This window comes from Dromiciops gliroides, chromosome 3 (assembly GCF_019393635.1).
Source record: "Dromiciops gliroides isolate mDroGli1 chromosome 3, mDroGli1.pri, whole genome shotgun sequence".
In the NCBI taxonomy this organism is placed as follows: domain Eukaryota; kingdom Metazoa; phylum Chordata; class Mammalia; order Microbiotheria; family Microbiotheriidae; genus Dromiciops; species Dromiciops gliroides.
This window is the reverse complement of record NC_057863.1, coordinates 127,099,517-127,118,272: the sequence shown is the minus strand read 5'-3', so window position 1 is coordinate 127,118,272 and position 18,756 is coordinate 127,099,517. Positions and strand designations below refer to the sequence as shown.

Genomic DNA, 18,756 nt, shown 5'->3' with positions numbered 1-18,756 from the left:
AAACTAGCGTGAAATTATGTTACAGCTGCTTTCATCATTTCAACTCTTGTTTTTCTTGTATATGAAATAGAAAAGATACCTACTCCTTGTTAAAATGAAAAATAACAGGAAACTCTTGAAATCAGAAGACCTGGGTTGGAGCCCTGGCTCTGACACTTAATTAGATTTGTACCCTTGGGAATCTACTTTACCTTTCTTCCTCAAAGGTCAAACAATTATCCCTACCTGTAACATTGGAATAATACTTGCACAACTCATCTCACATAACTGTCCTGGGGCAAGTTTGATATAAATTTTAAAAGTGAGCTGTTCTTATTACAGAAATGAAAAGACCATAAAAGTGTGATCAAATGAAAAAATGAGTTTAGATACTGAAACGTTTCTTAGGACAATGTAATTTCTATTCAAGTATGAATTTTTTAAAAAACCATCATCTTTAAAACAGAATGATTTTGAGCGTAAGCCCATTTGAAGGAAACTAAGGCCGCATTTTCAATATGATGTTTTATCTTTCCCTTCATCATAGAGTGAGGAGAATATTTCTGGAATGACAAGCTTTCGTGAAGTTCTGGAGAAGATGTTAGTTATTGTTGTGTTACCAGTCAGGAATAGCCTAAGACGAGAAAATGAACTCTTCTCCTCCCATCTAGTCTCTAATACTTGCGGGTTACTTGCTAGTATTGTGAGTGAACTTACAGCATCGGCCCTTGGATCTGAGGTAATGATTGTGTTACTTATACTTTTATGATATGCATTGCTTTTACATAAACCCTATTTTATTTAAATGTAATTTCAAAGAAAAGTAAGCCTAAAGAAAGCTGGCAAAATTTTTTCTTTTATTCTTCCTTTAAAAATACCTTGAACATGGTCTCCTGACAAATCAACACCTCCTGCCATGCTTTAAATCTTTTTTTTTTAAAGACAGCAGTACAAAGTAATTTTTAGTTTGGAAATCAAGCCTCACACAGCTCAAAATCCTGGATTATTTTACAATCACAAGAGTGTTTTTAGTGAAGACAAAAATATGATAGAGTAAGAAGAGCAGTATATTAGAAGATAAAATGTCAAGGATCTGTCTAGTCTTGGTTTTGCCCCTCGATGGCTTGTGTGCCTGTGGCCAAGTCACTTTACCTTTCTGTTGCTCAGTTTCTTTATCTCTACAATGAAAACTCAATCATTCATTCAATAAGGATTTATTAAATAACTGATACCATCATTTAAAGAGAAGACTTGGAAGGATGTTAACAATCTTTGTATATTCACAAAATTAATATGCCTCTTAACTTTGAAAGTATTGAGTACTATGTGTTTTCAAAAATATAGTATTTAAAGGGGCCCTTAGCTACCAAATTTCTTTTTGGAGACTTCTTGTGGCAGGTAGCTTGCTGCATTTTAAAACTTTACATAATTTATTTTTATTATTACTTTTTCTTGCCTTAGTGTATTTCCCTAGTGTGTTTCTTTAGAGTCTTCTCCTCCTGCAGCCCCCCACCCCCACCTCCCACCCCTGCTAAACTTTGGTGCCTATTCTCTTCTCCTCACCACTTCAATCCGGATTCCTTACTTGTCTAGAGAAACATTCTGGCTCATTGGACTTCCCTGTAAATCTATACCTCCACCTGAATTCCAGGGCCTTAGTTTGGGAAACATTCTTTTCTGACATTTATTATGAGTATGGGTGACTATGGATCAGAAGGATCCTAAATTCCCTCACCTGCTATATTTCAAATTCCAATAATTGTTTTTGTATATTATGGTGTATGCTAAGTAGTCTCTGAGTGGGTTCCAAGGATATATGCAATATAATGTCAAATAGTTAATCTAGTTGTGCTTAAAGAGTTTATATTTCTAACCCAGGGTAATCTTCATAACTTAAAAAGAGTAGCTGTGGGGGCAGCTAGATGGCACAGTGGTTAAAGCACTGGCCCTGGATTCAGGAGTACCTCAGTTCAAATCCAGCCTCAGACACCTAACACTTACTAGCTGTGTGACCCTGGGCAAGTCACTTAACCCCCATTGCCCCGCAAAAAAAAAAAAAAAAGAGTAGCTGTAGCCCTACCCTGACAGTCCCAAGCAACTCATATATTGTCAGAAGGCCTGTTTTAAGTTAGTACAGCCACAAATTCTTCTGCCCAGTTCCCTTGAATCTCTAAGGCCAACCTGGGTCAGAAGCAAGGCCTTTTAGTTTAATGTGCCATAAACTGGAACAATTTTCCTTGACCCCTACATCAAAATATATATTTGGTAAGGTCAGAGGCATATGCCTTGGATATCTACTTATTAAACTGATATTGGTTGTATGATTGGTATTCCTTACTAAAATTTTAATTCTTTTGTTACAGTTGATAAAATGTAGCTAGCATTTTTTACAACGTTTCCCACTCATTTAAGTAAATATAAAAAAGCTATCACTACCTTGCTTTTTTTCCTGTTCTGATTGAAACCATTTGCTCCTTAAGCGAATATATTTTGGTACTATAAGGTCTTTCTGACTAGTTGTTGATCTGCACTGGTAGAGGAAGTTTCCTACAGTGGTGAAATGACAGATCTTCCTCCCAACCTCCCCCCTAACACACACACACACACACACACACACACACACACACACACACACACACACACACACACACAATGAAATTCTGAGAACATGCTGTTTTTTTTGTTTTGTTTTTGTTTTTGCTTGCGGGGCAATGGGGGTTAAGTGACTTGCCCAGGGTCACACAGCTAGTAAGTGTCAAGTGTCTGAGGCCGGATTTGAACTCAGGTACTCCTGAATCCAGGACCAGTGCTTTCTCCACTGCGCCACCTAGCCACCCCTGAACTGTTTTTCAAAAAATGATGAGAAGATTATGGTAGTTTGGTAGAAAAACATTTTCTAGTCATTATACTTGGAATGCTAAAATCTGAATTGTTCTTGTAGCTCTCCTGAATTTATGTATAGGTTCCATGATATTGCATCATCTCACACCATTTCATAATTTGGGCAATATTTTATAACCAAATCTAAGTATGAAGTTGTGAAATCCATAATTTAATTGGCTCCCCTTTCATAACAACTTTCTTGCTGACTAATTTCTCCCCATATTATCATTTTACCTAGCATTTTTTTATTGGGAAACCAATGAACATTAGGTAGTATATATTCGTATATTAGGTTACTGCCTACAAACTTTCAGATAAAATTTACAGGGATCCATATAATAACACTGCTGCCTGGTGCTATAAAATTATTAACGCTTTCTTTTACATTTTAACAGGTTGATGGACTTAACTCTCTTCATTCTGTCAAATCCAGTGCTAACCGATTTACTAAAACAAGTCAAGGAAGAAGTTGGAATACTGGAAATGGGTCTCCTGATGCAATCTGTTTTTCTGTAGACAAACCTGGTATAGTTGTGGTTGGCTTTTCTGTCTATGGAGGAGGAGGAATTCATGAATATGAATTAGAGGTCTTAGTTGATGATGTAAGTACTGCTGTTGAGTTGACATTACTATGGTTTTAGCATAATAGATTTTTTTTTTAAGTTTTAAAGAGTTATCATCTGGAAAAGGTATTAGATTGCTTTTATCCAGAAAGCTGAATTAGAACCCATGAGCAACAATTAGAAGGTAATGAATTTCTGTGTTAAAAAGAAATGTTTTACTAACATTTAAACCTGTCTACAAATAGAATGGATTTCTTGAGCGGGCACTTAGTCTCCGATTGCCAGAGGTGCTCATATGGAAGCTACAGGACATTTGTTAGGACATTGTAAAATATTTATCCTTTGAGTAGGACATTTCACTAAAGCAGAGGTTCTTAAACTTTTTTATGTCATAGACCCTTTTAGCATTTTGTTGAACCTGTCTTCTCCTTCTCAGAATAATGTTTTTAAGTGAACAAAATAAAATACATGAGATTACAAAAGAAAAAATTATATTAAAATAAAGTTATCCAGGGGCAGCTAAGTGGCGCAGTGGATAGAGCACTGGCCCTGGAGTCAGGAGGATCTGAGTTCAAATCTGACCTCAGACACTTGACACTTACTAGCTGTGTGACCACAGGCAAGTCACTTAACCCCAATTGCCTCACCAAAAAAAATAAAAATAAAAAAGTTATCCAAATTTTTTTTTAAAATTCAGAGACCCCTGTTAAGAAATCTTGGACTAGATAAAGTTCATATTAATTTTGTATTCTCTGATTCTATATGTTATTTTGTATATTTATACTACTCATCAATACTACAGGGCATGAGTTCCATCATCTCTTCTCACCTGGACCATTGCAATAGCTTCCTAATTGTTCTCAATGAGAAAAAATAATAATAAAAAATTTAAAAATAGAATTCTAATTCATGTTTCTTTAGTTTTGTGATATCTTTATGTGGAAGTTGGTGGAGCAAAACCACACAGGGATACAAATGTCTTTTTTAGACAGCAGGATATGTCTAGTCATTCAGAAGGGAATCATCTCATTTTAGAGTTTAAGGATACCAAACTCCTTCTCTTTAAAATTGAGAAAACAAAAGCTCAGAGTGATTTGTCCAAGAAATGTCACATACCTACTTAGGGATAGAGCTAGTACTATAATTCATACTGACCCTTATATCTGACATTATTCCTTCTTAAGATAATTAATTGGATTTATGTTTATACATAAGTAGACTCTATAAGTAGCTAGTCAGATAAAGTTGGATTATAGAAATACATATATAATAGGGTAGAAATAGCATACTTGTGATCAGGAGTTTTGGAATATCAGTAAAAGTGAACAAAACTCCTGCCTCCTTTGAAGTTAGACTCAAAATGGCTAATTCAGAACAAAATTAACCTTTCTACAAAACCCTCTCCTCTTCTAGACTTCACATTTTTCCCAATTCTTCCAAGTTACTCAGTTTTGCAATCTTAGAGTCTTTCTACACTCCTTACTCTTCTTCACCACCTAGAGCTGATCACTTTTCAGGTGTTGTCAATTCTAACTCTGCAGTATCTTTTAAATCAGTCCCTTTGTCTCTGTTCACATGACCACCACCTTAATTGAAGTTCTCCTTGCCTCTTGCCTGCACTGTTGGAATAGGCTCCTAATTGGTCTCCCTGGCTCAGTTCTCTCCCTTCCCTACTCCATCCCTGACATAGCTGCTAAATTGATTTTCCTAAAATGCATCCCGTTATTCCTCTCAGCTAAGTAAACTCTTGTTGGATTCTAATTCCCTTGAAGATCAAATACAAACTTTTCTCTTTGGCATTTCAGATTCTTCATAACTTGATTGTAGCTCACTTTTCTCTCCTTATTGTTCATTAGAGCCAGACTGTCCTTGCTTGTCCTCCCACATGACACTCCATTTTCCAGATATGTACCTTTTTACAGTCTATCTACCATGATATTCATGTAATGAACCTTACCTCTTGCCCTCTTAAAATCCTTAGTTTCTTTCCAAGCTTAGTTCAGACACCAACATCTCAGGAGGCTTTTTCAATTAACACTTGCCCTTACCTCACCCCCACACCTGCCTTCTACCTGTTAGTGTCTCTTCCACCTACTTCAATTACATTGCATATTTTGTATGCAGTTTTATGTATACAGGCTATCTTTCCTCAAAAGAATAAAAATTCCTTTAAGGTGGGGACTGTTTGATTTTTATCTTTGTATCTTTAGCATTTTGTACAGTGCTTGGGCACATAGTTGATGCTTAGTAAATGTTCATACACTGATTGAATTTTTTTAAGTAGCTACTATGTGCAAATGCACTGTGGTAGGTCCTTGTGATGTAGTCTATGACCCATTTTATAAGTCTAAGATTAGAATGACACATGTATATAGATATTTCTGAAGGAGAAATCAAGCAAAAAGGGGTGAGATTATAGGGATTGTGAGATCCCTTATAGTTGTAGGGCTCATGAGGCTTAATAGCATGCTACTAAGCTGAACTTTAAAAAAAAAAAAAAAGGATTTCAGAAGGCAAAAATATGAATGAAATCCATTCCAAACATAGAGGACTTGGAAGAGAACAAGATCCCATTTTCTCTTGTGTATTTGGGGAATGTTGTACTTGAATTGCTAATTTTATCATTTAATATATGTAAATACATAATGGATTTAGTCATTGAAGAACTGTTTTTACTCATAAGATATGTATGATTTATCATAGATTAAAAATAAGCTTAACAACAAATACTAAATGCTGAAGCTTTTTTGCTATTAAATATTATTTTCTTATAATATATGATTCTAAGTATATTAGTATTTTGATAGATAAATAATTTTGAGTTTTGTATTTTAGAAACACATTTATGGGGTTTGACTAGATGATCTTAGAGATGCCTTCTGGCACAGGATTTTTTATGATCCTATGATCCCATGAAGAGGAAGAACAGTTGTATAACATGAAGGGATAAGCAACTGTGGTATTTGTAGAAAACTGATTATTCAGTTTTAATTGAGTATTCAAATAATAAGGTAAAATCAATACTGATTTTTAACAAAGTAGGCTATGATCTAATGTAATGTGTTTTATATCCCAGAAACTTTTGAAGTATTGAAGATCATCAATGAAATAAATATTTTTGTAGACTTTTTAAAAAATTTGCCATTTAAGCACTATAGAACTTTTCATAGTTGCACATTTTGTAACTTTTAAAATGGAATTTTTCTTTTTTTTAAATTAGAGTGAACATTCAGGAGATTCAACTCATTCACACAGATGGACATCCTTGGAATTAGTCAAAGGAACCTATACAACTGATGATTCCCCTAGTGACATAGCTGAAATTAGACTTGACAAAGTTGTTCCTTTAAAAGTAAGCTGAGAAAATATTATGTTTTCTAGATAATGGATAATGATGCTTTAAAGGAAAAAAGTACATATTCGATGGTCTTAAAGATGGCAAATTTTTATGAATTTTCATTAACATAGTTGATCCTAATCCATCTTCTACCTGAAAATAATCTATTTATTGAGTTGTATCTTTGTACATAAGGCTTATTATTTTTTGACTTTTTATAAATAATAAAGGTACTCATTATGACCTATAAAAATATCAGTCTTAACTGTAAATATTAAGTGTCAAAAATGCTAAAGCTTACTGTTATCATTGAATGCAATTTGATTTGCTATTAATATTTTTTTATATTGAAAGAATCATCAAAAAAAGACACTGGAATCTAACTATAGAGCAGAAATTAATATTTGGCAAGTCAACTTTAGACCTTATAATAGAGACTTTAGTTATTGAACTACCAAAATATCCTAATAAAAAAGTAGTATCACCTATAATATCAAGGACCAGTGTATCTTTTACTTTATCTGTTTAGAGCATTGCCTCTTCTTATCACACTGATTAAACAGGAAGGTATTTTTATATCTTTCCGTGGATTTATACCACATAAGTAAATATTAGTGGACACAGTCTTCATAATCCCTGCAGTCTTTTGTGAAATGATTTGTTCTTAATCATATTGCTCCTGAATTTTATAAGCCAAAATAAAAATTCAAAGTAATTTTATTTATACACTTTGCCCTGTTGAAGATCTCCAATTTATCCTGTATATATCTTGTTTGTAATTAGTTATTTGAATTTTTCACCCCCCATTTAGACTATGGTATCCTTAAGATCAGGGACTATATTTTTGCCTTTATTTGTATCTTGAGGGCTTAACTTAGTGACTGAGACATAGTTACATAATAAATGCTTTTGGGCTGAGAAAGAATCACAGTGTAAAGTAATTTATCTTAGTATCTATCATACATAAACTATACATAAATGCCTATTAACATTGCTTGCATCATCTATTTTAAAGGAAAATGTGAAATATGCTGTTCGTTTAAGGAATTATGGAAGCCGTACAGCCAATGGGGATGGAGGAATGACCACAGTTCAGTGTCCTGATGGTGTAACCTTTACATTCAGTACATGTAGTCTGAGTAGTAATGGCACAAACCAAACAAGAGGACAGATCCCACAGATCCTTTACTATAGGTAGGTGGCATGGTTTTAATAAAAAGAGCTAATACATTTACCTATAAGGTGAAGGTCTCATCATAGGTAGTTATAACTCAGTTTTACTTTTTTTCTTCCATAAGCCCTGTCAGCACTTTGTCCCTCTCTTTGGAATTTATTGTGATTTACTTTATAGTACCTTATCTGTGTAGGTACCTTTAAGTTAGGTTTTATGCCTTCTTTTTCATTCTTAGTAGCTAGCATAGTCCTTTGGATACTTAATAAATGATTGTTGAATTTTAAGGCAGTATTTAGCCTGATTTCATTTTGCGGGTTTTTTTTTTTTTCCATTTTTAGTATTCTCTTTAAATAGGAATGCTTCCACTTACTAGCTGTGTGACCCTGGGCAAGTCACTTAACCCCAATTGCCTCACTTAAAAAAAAAAAAGAAATATGACTGCTTCAGGATATTATTAATCATCTGGTATCTTCATTGTACTTGTATAGCATTTATAACATTACTCTAGATAACAGTATTTAATGTTCTTGATACCCAACCATACCCTGTCATAACATAACAAAATCCTGCTGAAATATTGGATGATCATTCAAGAGGACAATAATTGGTGATCACAGAGCATGGATTCTATTCCTAGCTCTGCCGCCTATCTCCATTTGTAACCTACATGAATTAGGGGCCTTTTAGCTCTGTTCCCATGAATTTTGGAGGTGACTTCAGCTCTCTAAACCTCGGTTCTTCATTTCTAAGATGTGAAAGGACTGGCCTGGATGGTCTCTAAGATAACTCCAGGTTCAAACCCGGTGATCCAGCCGTGCTATTCTACGTGCTGTCGGACACAGCTGACCCTCAATCTCTCCTCTGCACGCCTTAACAAAGGTGCTCTCTCTTTACCTTCATCTCTCAAAACCCTTGCTTGCTTTCAGTCTCAAATCAATAACCACCTTTTACATGGAATCTTTCCAGAATTTCTCCTATCCACTAGTGAACTTCCTCCCAAACTACCTTAGATTTATTTTGTATGTATTGCATACATATTTATATCTCTTAAGTTTTATCCCCTTTCAGAATGTCAGTTCTTTATAGACAGATACTGTTATAAAGATTACATACTCTTGTGTGTTTGTGAAGACCTATGCTTTTTATAGTTTTTTATGGAAAATTTTAGCCACCCAGTAATGTATAATAGTTGTCGAAAAAGTTACAACGAAGTGTTGTTTGATGGAGCAGCCAGCATCCTACACTAAATTCTCTCTCTGGGCCCTTCTGCTTTATTCTGGGGTTGTGAAGAAAAACTGAAAGCACTTTGTTTCAATGCTGTATTTTTTCAGCTTATCTTAAAGGAAGGGAACAGAGTAAATGGGGCTATCATGAGGCAGTGGAGGTAGAGAAGCAGACACTAGGTTACCTGAGGGATGTGAAAGCTGTATAGCAACCTGTGACTCCTGAGTGGTTTCCTCTTTATGTTCTCATGTATAGTCACCAGCCTTGGACTTTTTTTTTTGCGGGGGAAGGTCCAAAGCACAAAAGCCTTGTGGTTTTTGGGGAGGGAGGGGGTCCAAAACACAAGTGATATGTGAATACTATATTACATTACATTATATCATATCATATCATATTATATTGTGACATATGAATTATTTAGTCTTCTACTGTGCCATCTTATGCCACACCAATTATACCAAAATAGGAAGAGCTGGGCAATGGGGAAACCATATTCTGGTTGTAGCCTGGGGCCTATGTATTTCTTCTTAACAGCTTAGTTCATCTACCTGTCCTAAGAGAGTAAGACAAAGACAACTGCCACCAGTTGGGGGACTCTGATAACTTTGTTTCTAAAATAATCCTTTTACCCATAACATTTTTTCACCTGAAATGTTTTCATTGAATTGGCTAATAATGTCAGGTAGCATATGACTATTGACTGCCTTAGGTATTGTGCTCGAGGCAGGGGTGACCCCCTGTCTTTTTGTTTTTAAGTTTGTGGATTCAACTTTTAAACAAGATTTGTTCATATCTATTAAAAAAAAAAAACCTGAATTTGCAATTGGCTACCATCAGATGGTGATTTCTTGCTCCTTTTGGTATATCAGCAAGGTATTTGCTATGATTGAGTAAGCATTAGAGACAGCTTTTTATTCAAGGCAGTTTCTACTGATTTAGTCATGAGTTTCCCACACCATATTTATCAGAAACATAAGAACCACATCAATTAACAGGTAGATTCAAAGATTAAATTATAGGGCCATTTCAAGATAAATAATTGTCCAAGATAACAATGAGTCATCTAGTAAACATTTCCTGGCACATTGTAATGAGACCTACTACTTAATTGTTAATAAACTAGCAAGTTTTCTTTCTACCTCAACCATAGATGCTAGTTTGTATGTCCTTTGTCTAAACTAATTTAGCAAATAACTTGTCACAAAAGTTACTGTGCTATTTTATACACCTAGGTGGAGGAGGGAAAGACCCTTATCCATTCTTTTAATCTGTTCCAAGACAATTTAGAGTCTTTCACATACCATAGTAAAATTACAAATTACCTGCTGAATAACTGATTACCTTCAGCCACTACTTGGTAACAGCTTGAGGTAGTTCAAGTTTCAGACTGTCTCAGTGAGGAGGCACTGACAAAATGTATTTTCAGAGTGCCATGATTGTAATGGATATGCCTTTCTTAAGGGGGAAAGATTTTATTTAGTGGTCTTTCTTTTACTTTAAATATGTAGGAGTGAATATGATGGAGATTTACAGTCCCAACTTTTGAGTAAAGCTAATGAAGAAGATAAAAACTGTAGTAGAGCACTCTCTGTTGTGAGTACTGTGGTTAGAGCAGCTAAAGACCTCCTGCACAGAGCTCTTGCTGTAGATGGTAAGACTCCTTTTTCTTTTCTTTTTTTAAAATATCTTGCGTTATTATTTTCTTCCTATAAAGAACAATAAACTGTTGAAGGTATTACCTTTTGGGGGGCATTAAACAGGGATTCCCTAGTCTGTATTTGACCTGTGTAAAACCAAATGAGTCATTGCCTATATCTTTGACATAACTGAAACTTTTTTATTCAGTCCTGCAGGGAGTAAATCCTATATCTTGAATGACCTGAGCCATTACTTTCCCCTGTGTTAATAGCTGTAAAGCAAAAGCTAGAGCTACATACCTGGCCCCAACATACCTTGGAGTTGTCCACTCCAAGCAGATCTTATGCTCATAGCCATTCTTGTTTCTTTCTAGTTTCTAAAGTACTTTTCAAGAGTGATTAAAGGGGCAGCTAGATGGCGCAGTGGTTAAAGCACTGGCCCTGGATTCAGGAGGACCTGAGTTCAAATCTGGCCTCAGACACTTGACACTTACTAGCTGTGTGACCCTGGGCAAGTCACTTAACCCCCATTGCCCTGCAAAAAAAACAAAACAAAATTTAAAAAAGAGTGATTAAGTAGGGGGAAGTTTTATCATATATATGTTCTATTGTATGATCTATAGCAAAAAAAAAAATGTAAATATCACTCACTTTAAAAACATGTAGACAAAACACATTACCTTTAGAAAGCATTCACATAGTACTTATAGATGTAAGATTTAGATCGATATTGCTTTAAAAATAATTAAATTCTATTCTAAATGTTCTTTTAATATTCTTTTAGCTGATGACATTCCAGAATTGCTTAGTTCTTCCAGTCTGTTTTCCATGCTGCTTCCTCTTATTATAGCCTACATTGGACCAGTAGCTGCAGCTATTCCCAAGGTATGTAACTTCTCTAAGTTTTATTTTATACTTAAAGCACTCAAATTTTAGACACTTCTGTTTACAAGGATGCTTTACAATTTCAAGTACATATACTTAGACTTAAGTTTTAAAAGCACATGTTATAATGGCTTGTAATATAAAAGAAGGTAAGAATCTTGAAGTAAATCTTCCACTGTTCTGAGTACTTATTGGACTGTTGTGTGCTTTTGTACTTTTTTACAACTAATGAAGAATGTGGAGAACTGAAAAGATGGAAGTAGGACTGCTCAGATTTCAAACACTGGATGACTAGATGATTTATTGAAATAGGAGAATAAAGAAGGGAACTGCTGTGGTCTTGGCTATATTGAATAATATTCAACAACAATAAGTATTTATAAGTGCCTACTCTGTGCTATTCACTGTGCTTTACACTGCATATAAAAAAACTCACATATAACTGCCCCTTCTCACAAGTAGATTTAAGTCCTATGGGGGGAAAAACCACATGAACCCAGAGAAGTAAATAGAAAATATGTACAAAAAGGAGTTGGGGGTTGGGGGTTGGGGGGAGGATAGAACACACTATGAACTCAGTAGATCAGGATGAATCTCTTGTAGAAGAAGGCACTTCACCTGAACCATGAAGAAAAAAGTATTCTGTGAGGTGGAGGTAAAAGCATGCATTCTAGACATGTAGGACAGCCTCTGAAAGAGACTATAGAGATGCATAATGAAATGTCATGTATGAAGCTCAGCAAGTAGGTTTGTTTGACTGGAGCAGAGAATAAGTGATTCAGCCAAAAAGACCTACTTGCCCAGAAAATGGATGAAATCACTAAGGTTAAAAGAAGAGAGAGAATGAACTTGGGGATTACTATCCACACTTGCCAAGTTGGGGAAGACCAGTTTATTATCAAAGGAAACTTAGAAGAAGTGATTGGACATGTAAAGAACAGTGAACAGAAGATGAAGATGGAGGGTTTCTAGCAGTATCACATGCTATAGAAACATGGCTTTTGGATTTAGCCTTTAGTTCAGATTAAGGATTCATTTGGGGGGCAGCTAGGTGGTACAGTGGATAAAGCACCAGCCCTGGATTCAGGAGGACCTGAGTTCAAATCTGACCTCAGACCCATGACACTTATTTGTTGTGTGACCCTGGGAAAGTCACTTAACCCCAGTTGCCTCACCAAAAACAAAAAACCAAACCAAACCAAAAAAAAAAAAAAAAGAGTTCATTCGTGACCTTGGAGAAAACAAGGTTCAGTAGACTATTTGGAATGAAAGCCACATTACAGAGGATTTAGGAATGAGACAATGAGTAAAGCCTCTTTGTAGAAGTTTAGTAGTGAAAAGGAAGAGAGATGTAGGGCAATAGCTTGAGTGCTCAGTAGGGTCAAGGGAAGGAGAGAGTTATTGTCTTTTTGTTTTTTAAGCAAGGGAATCCCTCAACATACTTGTACATAGTAAGGAAAGGAGGTAACAGAGGGAGAATTTAAAGAAGAGAAATCAAGTTGAAATAATTTATAGGACAACATCCTGGAGACAGAGTTAGTGGCATATGTAGGGAGGTTAGTTTTGACATAGGATAAGGTCACTTAATTCTCAGAGACTAGAAGTTAAAAGGAAGAGATAAGGATGAGAAGGTCCCGAGAGAGATCTCTTCTAAAGGTGTTTCAATAACAGGATAAATTTTCATTTGTTGGAATGGTACATGGGATCCTAATGAAGATACTGGAGAGTATGTTTGTATTCTGTGCCTATAATTTTGATGTTAAAACATCCTTTCACTGAAAAATATGTTAATCTTATAATTTTGTAAATGTTTGAATTTTTTACTTTTCAGCTAGATATATTGGCATCATATATTCCAATCCTTGAAACTGATATCCTAGTTCATAACTATTTTTGCCATGTGGCAAGATGCAATAAACATTTAAGTGTGTGCTATGTTCTGGGCACTGGGCTAATGCTTAGAATAGAAAAACAAACACACACACACACACACACACACACACACATGACAAAAGTCTTTGCTCTGAAGTAACTCACAGATTAAGGGAGACAACAAGCAAACAAACAGCATACATAGGAAATAATTTACCAGGCACTAGAATTAAGAAGAGTTGGGAAAAGCTCCCTGTAGAAGATGGGATTTTAGTTAGTAATTGAAGTCAGGAGGTAGAGATGAGAAGGGGAAGCATACCAGTCAAGATGGGATGTCTTACTGATGGAACACTAAAGAGGCTGGTGGCGCTGGGTTCAAGAGGACGTGGCAAGCAATAGGGTGTAAGAATACTGGGAAGGGCGGGGGGGGGGGTGCGGCTAGGTGGCACAGTGGATAGAGCACTGGCCCTGGAGTCAGGAGGACCTGAGTTCAAATCCAGCCTCAGACACTTAACACTTACTAGCTATGTGACCCTAGGCAAGTCACTTAACCCCAATTGCCTCACCAAAAAAAAAAAAAAATACTGGGAAGGTTGTGGGACTGGGGCAGAACTGGGTGATAAAGGACTTTGAACACCAAATGCAGAATTTTGTATCTGATTGTGGAAGTGACAGGGAGCCACTGGAATTTATTAAATAGAGGATGTGATAGATGGTTGGTCCTGCACTTTTAGGAAAATCACTTGGTGGCTGAATGGAGTAGGGAAAGATTCGAAGTAAGCTAACCCATGAGCAGGATGTTACAGCGGTCCACCAGGGTAGTGGCAATATCAGAAGAGATGTTGCCAAGATTTTTCAGAAACTGTAAATATATAGGTCTTGGCAACATATGGGATGTGGGGACAGGAGATGAAAGATAGTGAGGAGTTGAAGTTGCTGTGCAGGTTGTGAGCCTATAGGATCAGAAGGATGATAGTGCTGTCTGCAGTAATAGGAAAGTTTACAGGGAAGAAAATAATGAGTTCAGGTTTGGACATGTTGAATTTAAGATTTTATTTTTTGTTCCATCATTTCAGTTATATCTGGTTCTTCATGACTCCACTTGCAGTTTTCTTGGCAAAGATACTGAAGTGGTTTGCTGTTTTCTTCTCTAGCTCATTTTATAGTTGAATAAATGGAGGCAAACAGGGTTAAGTGACTTGCCAAGGGCCCACAGATAATAAATGTTGGAGGCTAGATTTAAACTCAGGAAGGTGAATCCTCCTGACTTTAGTCCCAGCACTCTATCCACTGTGCCCCCTAGTTTCCCTGGACATCCAGTTCAAGAGGGCTGAAAGACTGTTGAAGATGCTAGATTGAAGTTGAGAAAAGAGGCTGGAGCAGAAAAGATAGATTTGAGAATCCTCAGCATAGAGATTATAATTAAATCCCTGGAATCTGATGAGATTACCAAGAGAAATGGTATAAAGGGAGAAAAAAAAAATGACCCAAGATAGAGCCCTGTGGAATACCTATAGTTACAAGGTGTGACCTGGATAAGAAATTTATTGAGGAGTAAACATTAACTAAAATATAAGAAAAATACAGAGATAAAATTTGAACATATAATTTTAGTCTTTTAACAACATAATACTATTCTAGCAAAAGAGATGTAGAAGGAGTAGTTAGATAGGTAAGAGGAAAACTAGGAGAGAGTGCTGTCCCAAAAAACTAGAGAAAAGAGAGTGTGAAGGAGGAGAGGGGTGATCAACGGTGTCAAAGGCTGCATAAAGTTCAAGGAAAATGAAGAATGAGAAAGCCATTGGATTTGGCAATTAGTGATTATTGGTAACTTTGGAAAGGGCAGTTTTGGTAGAATGATGAGGTCAGAAAGCTGGATTGTAAAGGGTTTAGCAGAGAGTAAGAGGAGAGAAAGTGGAGGCACCTATTGAAAACAGACTTCTCAAGGCCTTTAGCTGCAAAGGAGACATAAAACAGTAGTTAGCAGCAACGGAGAGATCACATGAGGGCTTTTTGAGGAAAAGAGACAGGGGCATGCTTGTAGGCCATAGGGAAGGAGCTGATCTGGCAACATCGAAGATAAATGACAAAATGGGAATGACAGAGCAGTCTTTTGGAGGAGGCAGGGTGGAATAAGATCACATGTGTAGTTGTGGGTTCAGGAATTGTCTTGGTAAGGAGTAAGTCTACCCCTGTGTGAGATAAGGGTGAAGGAAGAGATAGTGACAGAAGGCATAGGAGTGCTAGGAGTTGAGAAACAGGGGAGAAGAGGAAGCTCACAAGAAAATGGCTTCATTTTTTCTTCAGTAAAATAGGAGCCTAGATTCTCAGCTGGGAGGATTGGCAGAGAGGAAGGAATGAGAAGGTTTGAGGAGGGATGAAAAGGTTTGAAAGAGCCACTGCATTGATAATGGAGGTGTAAATAAAGGAGGTGTATAGAAGGATTGCCTACTAACAATGAGGGTGTAATTTCAGCTGTATGACAAATTTGTATTGGATTTAGAATGGTCACATGATTTTTTTTTCCTACCTTTGTTCAGTAGCACCATTATGTTGTGAAAAGACTAAAATTATATGTTCAAATTTTATCTCTGTATTTTTCTTATATTTTAGTTAGTTTATTCCTCAATAAATTTCTTTTTGAAGGAGAAAAATTATCATAGGTTGGTGTTAGTAATTACAATATACAACTATAATTATTCTGAAAAGCTCAGTGTAATCTTTGTGTAACTTGGTTGTCAGAAAGTTTAACTATTTGATTATCTTATCAGCATTTGGAAATAAAGCACTTTGAAATATACATGCCTATGCACATATGCAGACAAATATAACATGTCTGTGTCATGTATATTTTTGGAAAATCTAGGAATTTAGAGACAGAATTTTGGAGGCTCTAAGTTAGCTCAGTATTGTGAACTATTGAGTTTATCTTTTTTTTTTTTTTTGGCAAGGCACTTGGGGTTAAGTGACTTGCCCAGGGTCACACAGCTAGTAAGTGTTAAGTGTCTGAGACCGGATTTGAACTCAGGTCCTCCTGACTCCAGGGCTGGTGCTCTACCCACTGTGCCACCTAGCTGCCCCTATTGACTTTATCTTTTTTTTTTTTAATGAGATATTTTATTTTTTCCATTACATGTAAAGATAGTTCTCAACTTTTGTTTATACATGCTTTACAATTTCAGATTTTTCTCCCTCCCTCCCCTCCCTCCCCGCTCCCCTAGAGAGCAGGTAATCTGGTATAGGGTATATCTATATATCTCTATACGTATACATATAGATATATATATATATACACACACATATATATACACATAATAACATTAATCCTATTTCTGCATTAATCTATTGACTTTATCTTAAAGCAAAAAGGGAGAAAAACGACTTACCCAGTATCATGTAGTTGTCATTCAATAAATGTTTGTTGAACAGATTAATATTTTTAAAATTTCATGAATGCATAAATACAAGATTTAGATGAGGAAAACTCTACCCAAACCTGAGATCTAGATTAAAAGTTGAACACAATATTTTGTATCCTAGGTGGCTGTAGAAGTCTTTGGCCTTGTCCAGCAATTGCTTCCTTCTGTTGCCATTTTAAATCAGAAATATGCACCCCCTGCATTCAATCCTAACCAATCAACAGATAGCACCACAGGAAACCAGCCTGAACAAGGACTTTCAGCTTGCACTACCTCTAATCACTATGCTGTCATAGAGAGTGAACATCCCTATAAGCCTGCATGTGTTATGCACTATAAGGTAAGTTATATAATATGTTATTTTTATGAATTTTTTTCTACATTCAGGAGTATTGTGCATTTAAAAAAAAAAACTTGACCCACATGGTACACTTATTAGGTCAGCCACTTTATTGGTGTTATTCAAGGAGATACAAAAGAAGTATCGTACATACTCCCTACCATGAATGTGTTTAGATTGTTTATTGGAGAACCATGACATAACACTCATCATAGGTCTGATCCTAAAAACATGTCTGCCCAGAAAGCCACAGCCTTTGGCAACATATAAAATTTCTATCATTTAGTTCTACACATATGTTTTACACACCCAAGGAAAAGTTCAAACTTTATAGTTTATATGATTGTGTCCATTAGACATTAAAATAAATATCTTTGCTAGCTGTGTGACCCTGGGCATGTCACTTAACCCTCATTGCCCCCCCCTCCACCCACAACCCCCCTCCCCAATAAATAAATGGATGGATATCTTATTCCAGTACTTTCTAATAGATATCTAGTCTTTTCAATGTGGATGTTTCATACACTGATAGATATCTTTGCCAGTAGTCTATTAATTATCTCTCGTTCTCAGTACATAACTTACCTACTTCCTTTTTTCATCATCCATTTCTCTGATATCCTTTAAACTGCATCCCTTGGACACTTCTTTGGTGATATGTTGTAGCCTGCTAATAATCTTCACATTCCTCTCCTTTCCTTTTGTGTAACTTACAACTTGAATTCTTTAAAAACTTCAACGTTACATAATTGGACAATAATATTCATTAAACATTTATTAAGCACTTACTATTTGCCAGGTATTGTGCTAAGCTCTGAGAATACAAATCCAAAAAAAAGACAATTCTTACCCTCAAGGAACTTACAATCTAATGGAAGAAGACAACACATGAAAAGCTGAAAAGGGGGTAAGGAGCTGGGGGACGAGATGGAAAGAGATGATCAGAAAAGTCCTAAAGTAGGGCAGCCAGGTGAGAAATAAGATGTCTAAGCTAAGTTTCCTCCTTAAATGGAGATTTGGGGGTTCAGGCCTCCCCCTTCCCATCAGAGTGAAGAAGAGTAATGGTGAGATAATGTATCAAGGCTAATGCGATCTTGCAGGATGATGAGGAATTCTTTCACTTTCTCTCTAGGAGGGAAAACAGCCTTAGAACATAGAAAATAGTCACTCAGCTAGAGCAGAAATAAAAATATTGCACACCCTATGCAAGTCACTGTTACTTCTCCTAACCTCCATAGTGGTTGATTTTTCACCTTTATTTCTTAAAACTATTTGCTATTCTTTATACCTGAACCCTTAGCTCCTGGTTAAAACTTTTTTACATCTAGTTATTACATTTTAATTTAATAATTTTGCTTAACTTCCTTTCCTTCAACTCAATACCACCACTACAGCTACTTCCACATTGGACCCTCCTTTATTAACATTATCACCAGAGCCTTG

General features: G+C 36.0%; 1 protein-coding gene across 3 annotated transcripts in view; it reads left to right on the top strand.

Annotated features, from left to right (window-relative positions):
• The window catches only part of MYCBP2 (MYC binding protein 2), a 324,065-nt gene that overhangs the window by 168,709 nt on the left and 136,600 nt on the right, over positions 1 to 18,756 (top strand). For all 3 annotated transcript variants that reach the window (XM_043997409.1, XM_043997408.1, XM_043997407.1), the window contains 7 exons: positions 527 to 718; positions 3,258 to 3,464; positions 6,646 to 6,777; positions 7,778 to 7,956; positions 10,669 to 10,811; positions 11,582 to 11,682; positions 17,095 to 17,313. In XM_043997409.1, the coding sequence (XP_043853344.1) occupies positions 527 to 718; positions 3,258 to 3,464; positions 6,646 to 6,777; positions 7,778 to 7,956; positions 10,669 to 10,811; positions 11,582 to 11,682; positions 17,095 to 17,313 (1,173 nt within the window). The remainder of the gene's footprint in view (positions 1 to 526; positions 719 to 3,257; positions 3,465 to 6,645; positions 6,778 to 7,777; positions 7,957 to 10,668; positions 10,812 to 11,581; positions 11,683 to 17,094; positions 17,314 to 18,756) is intronic.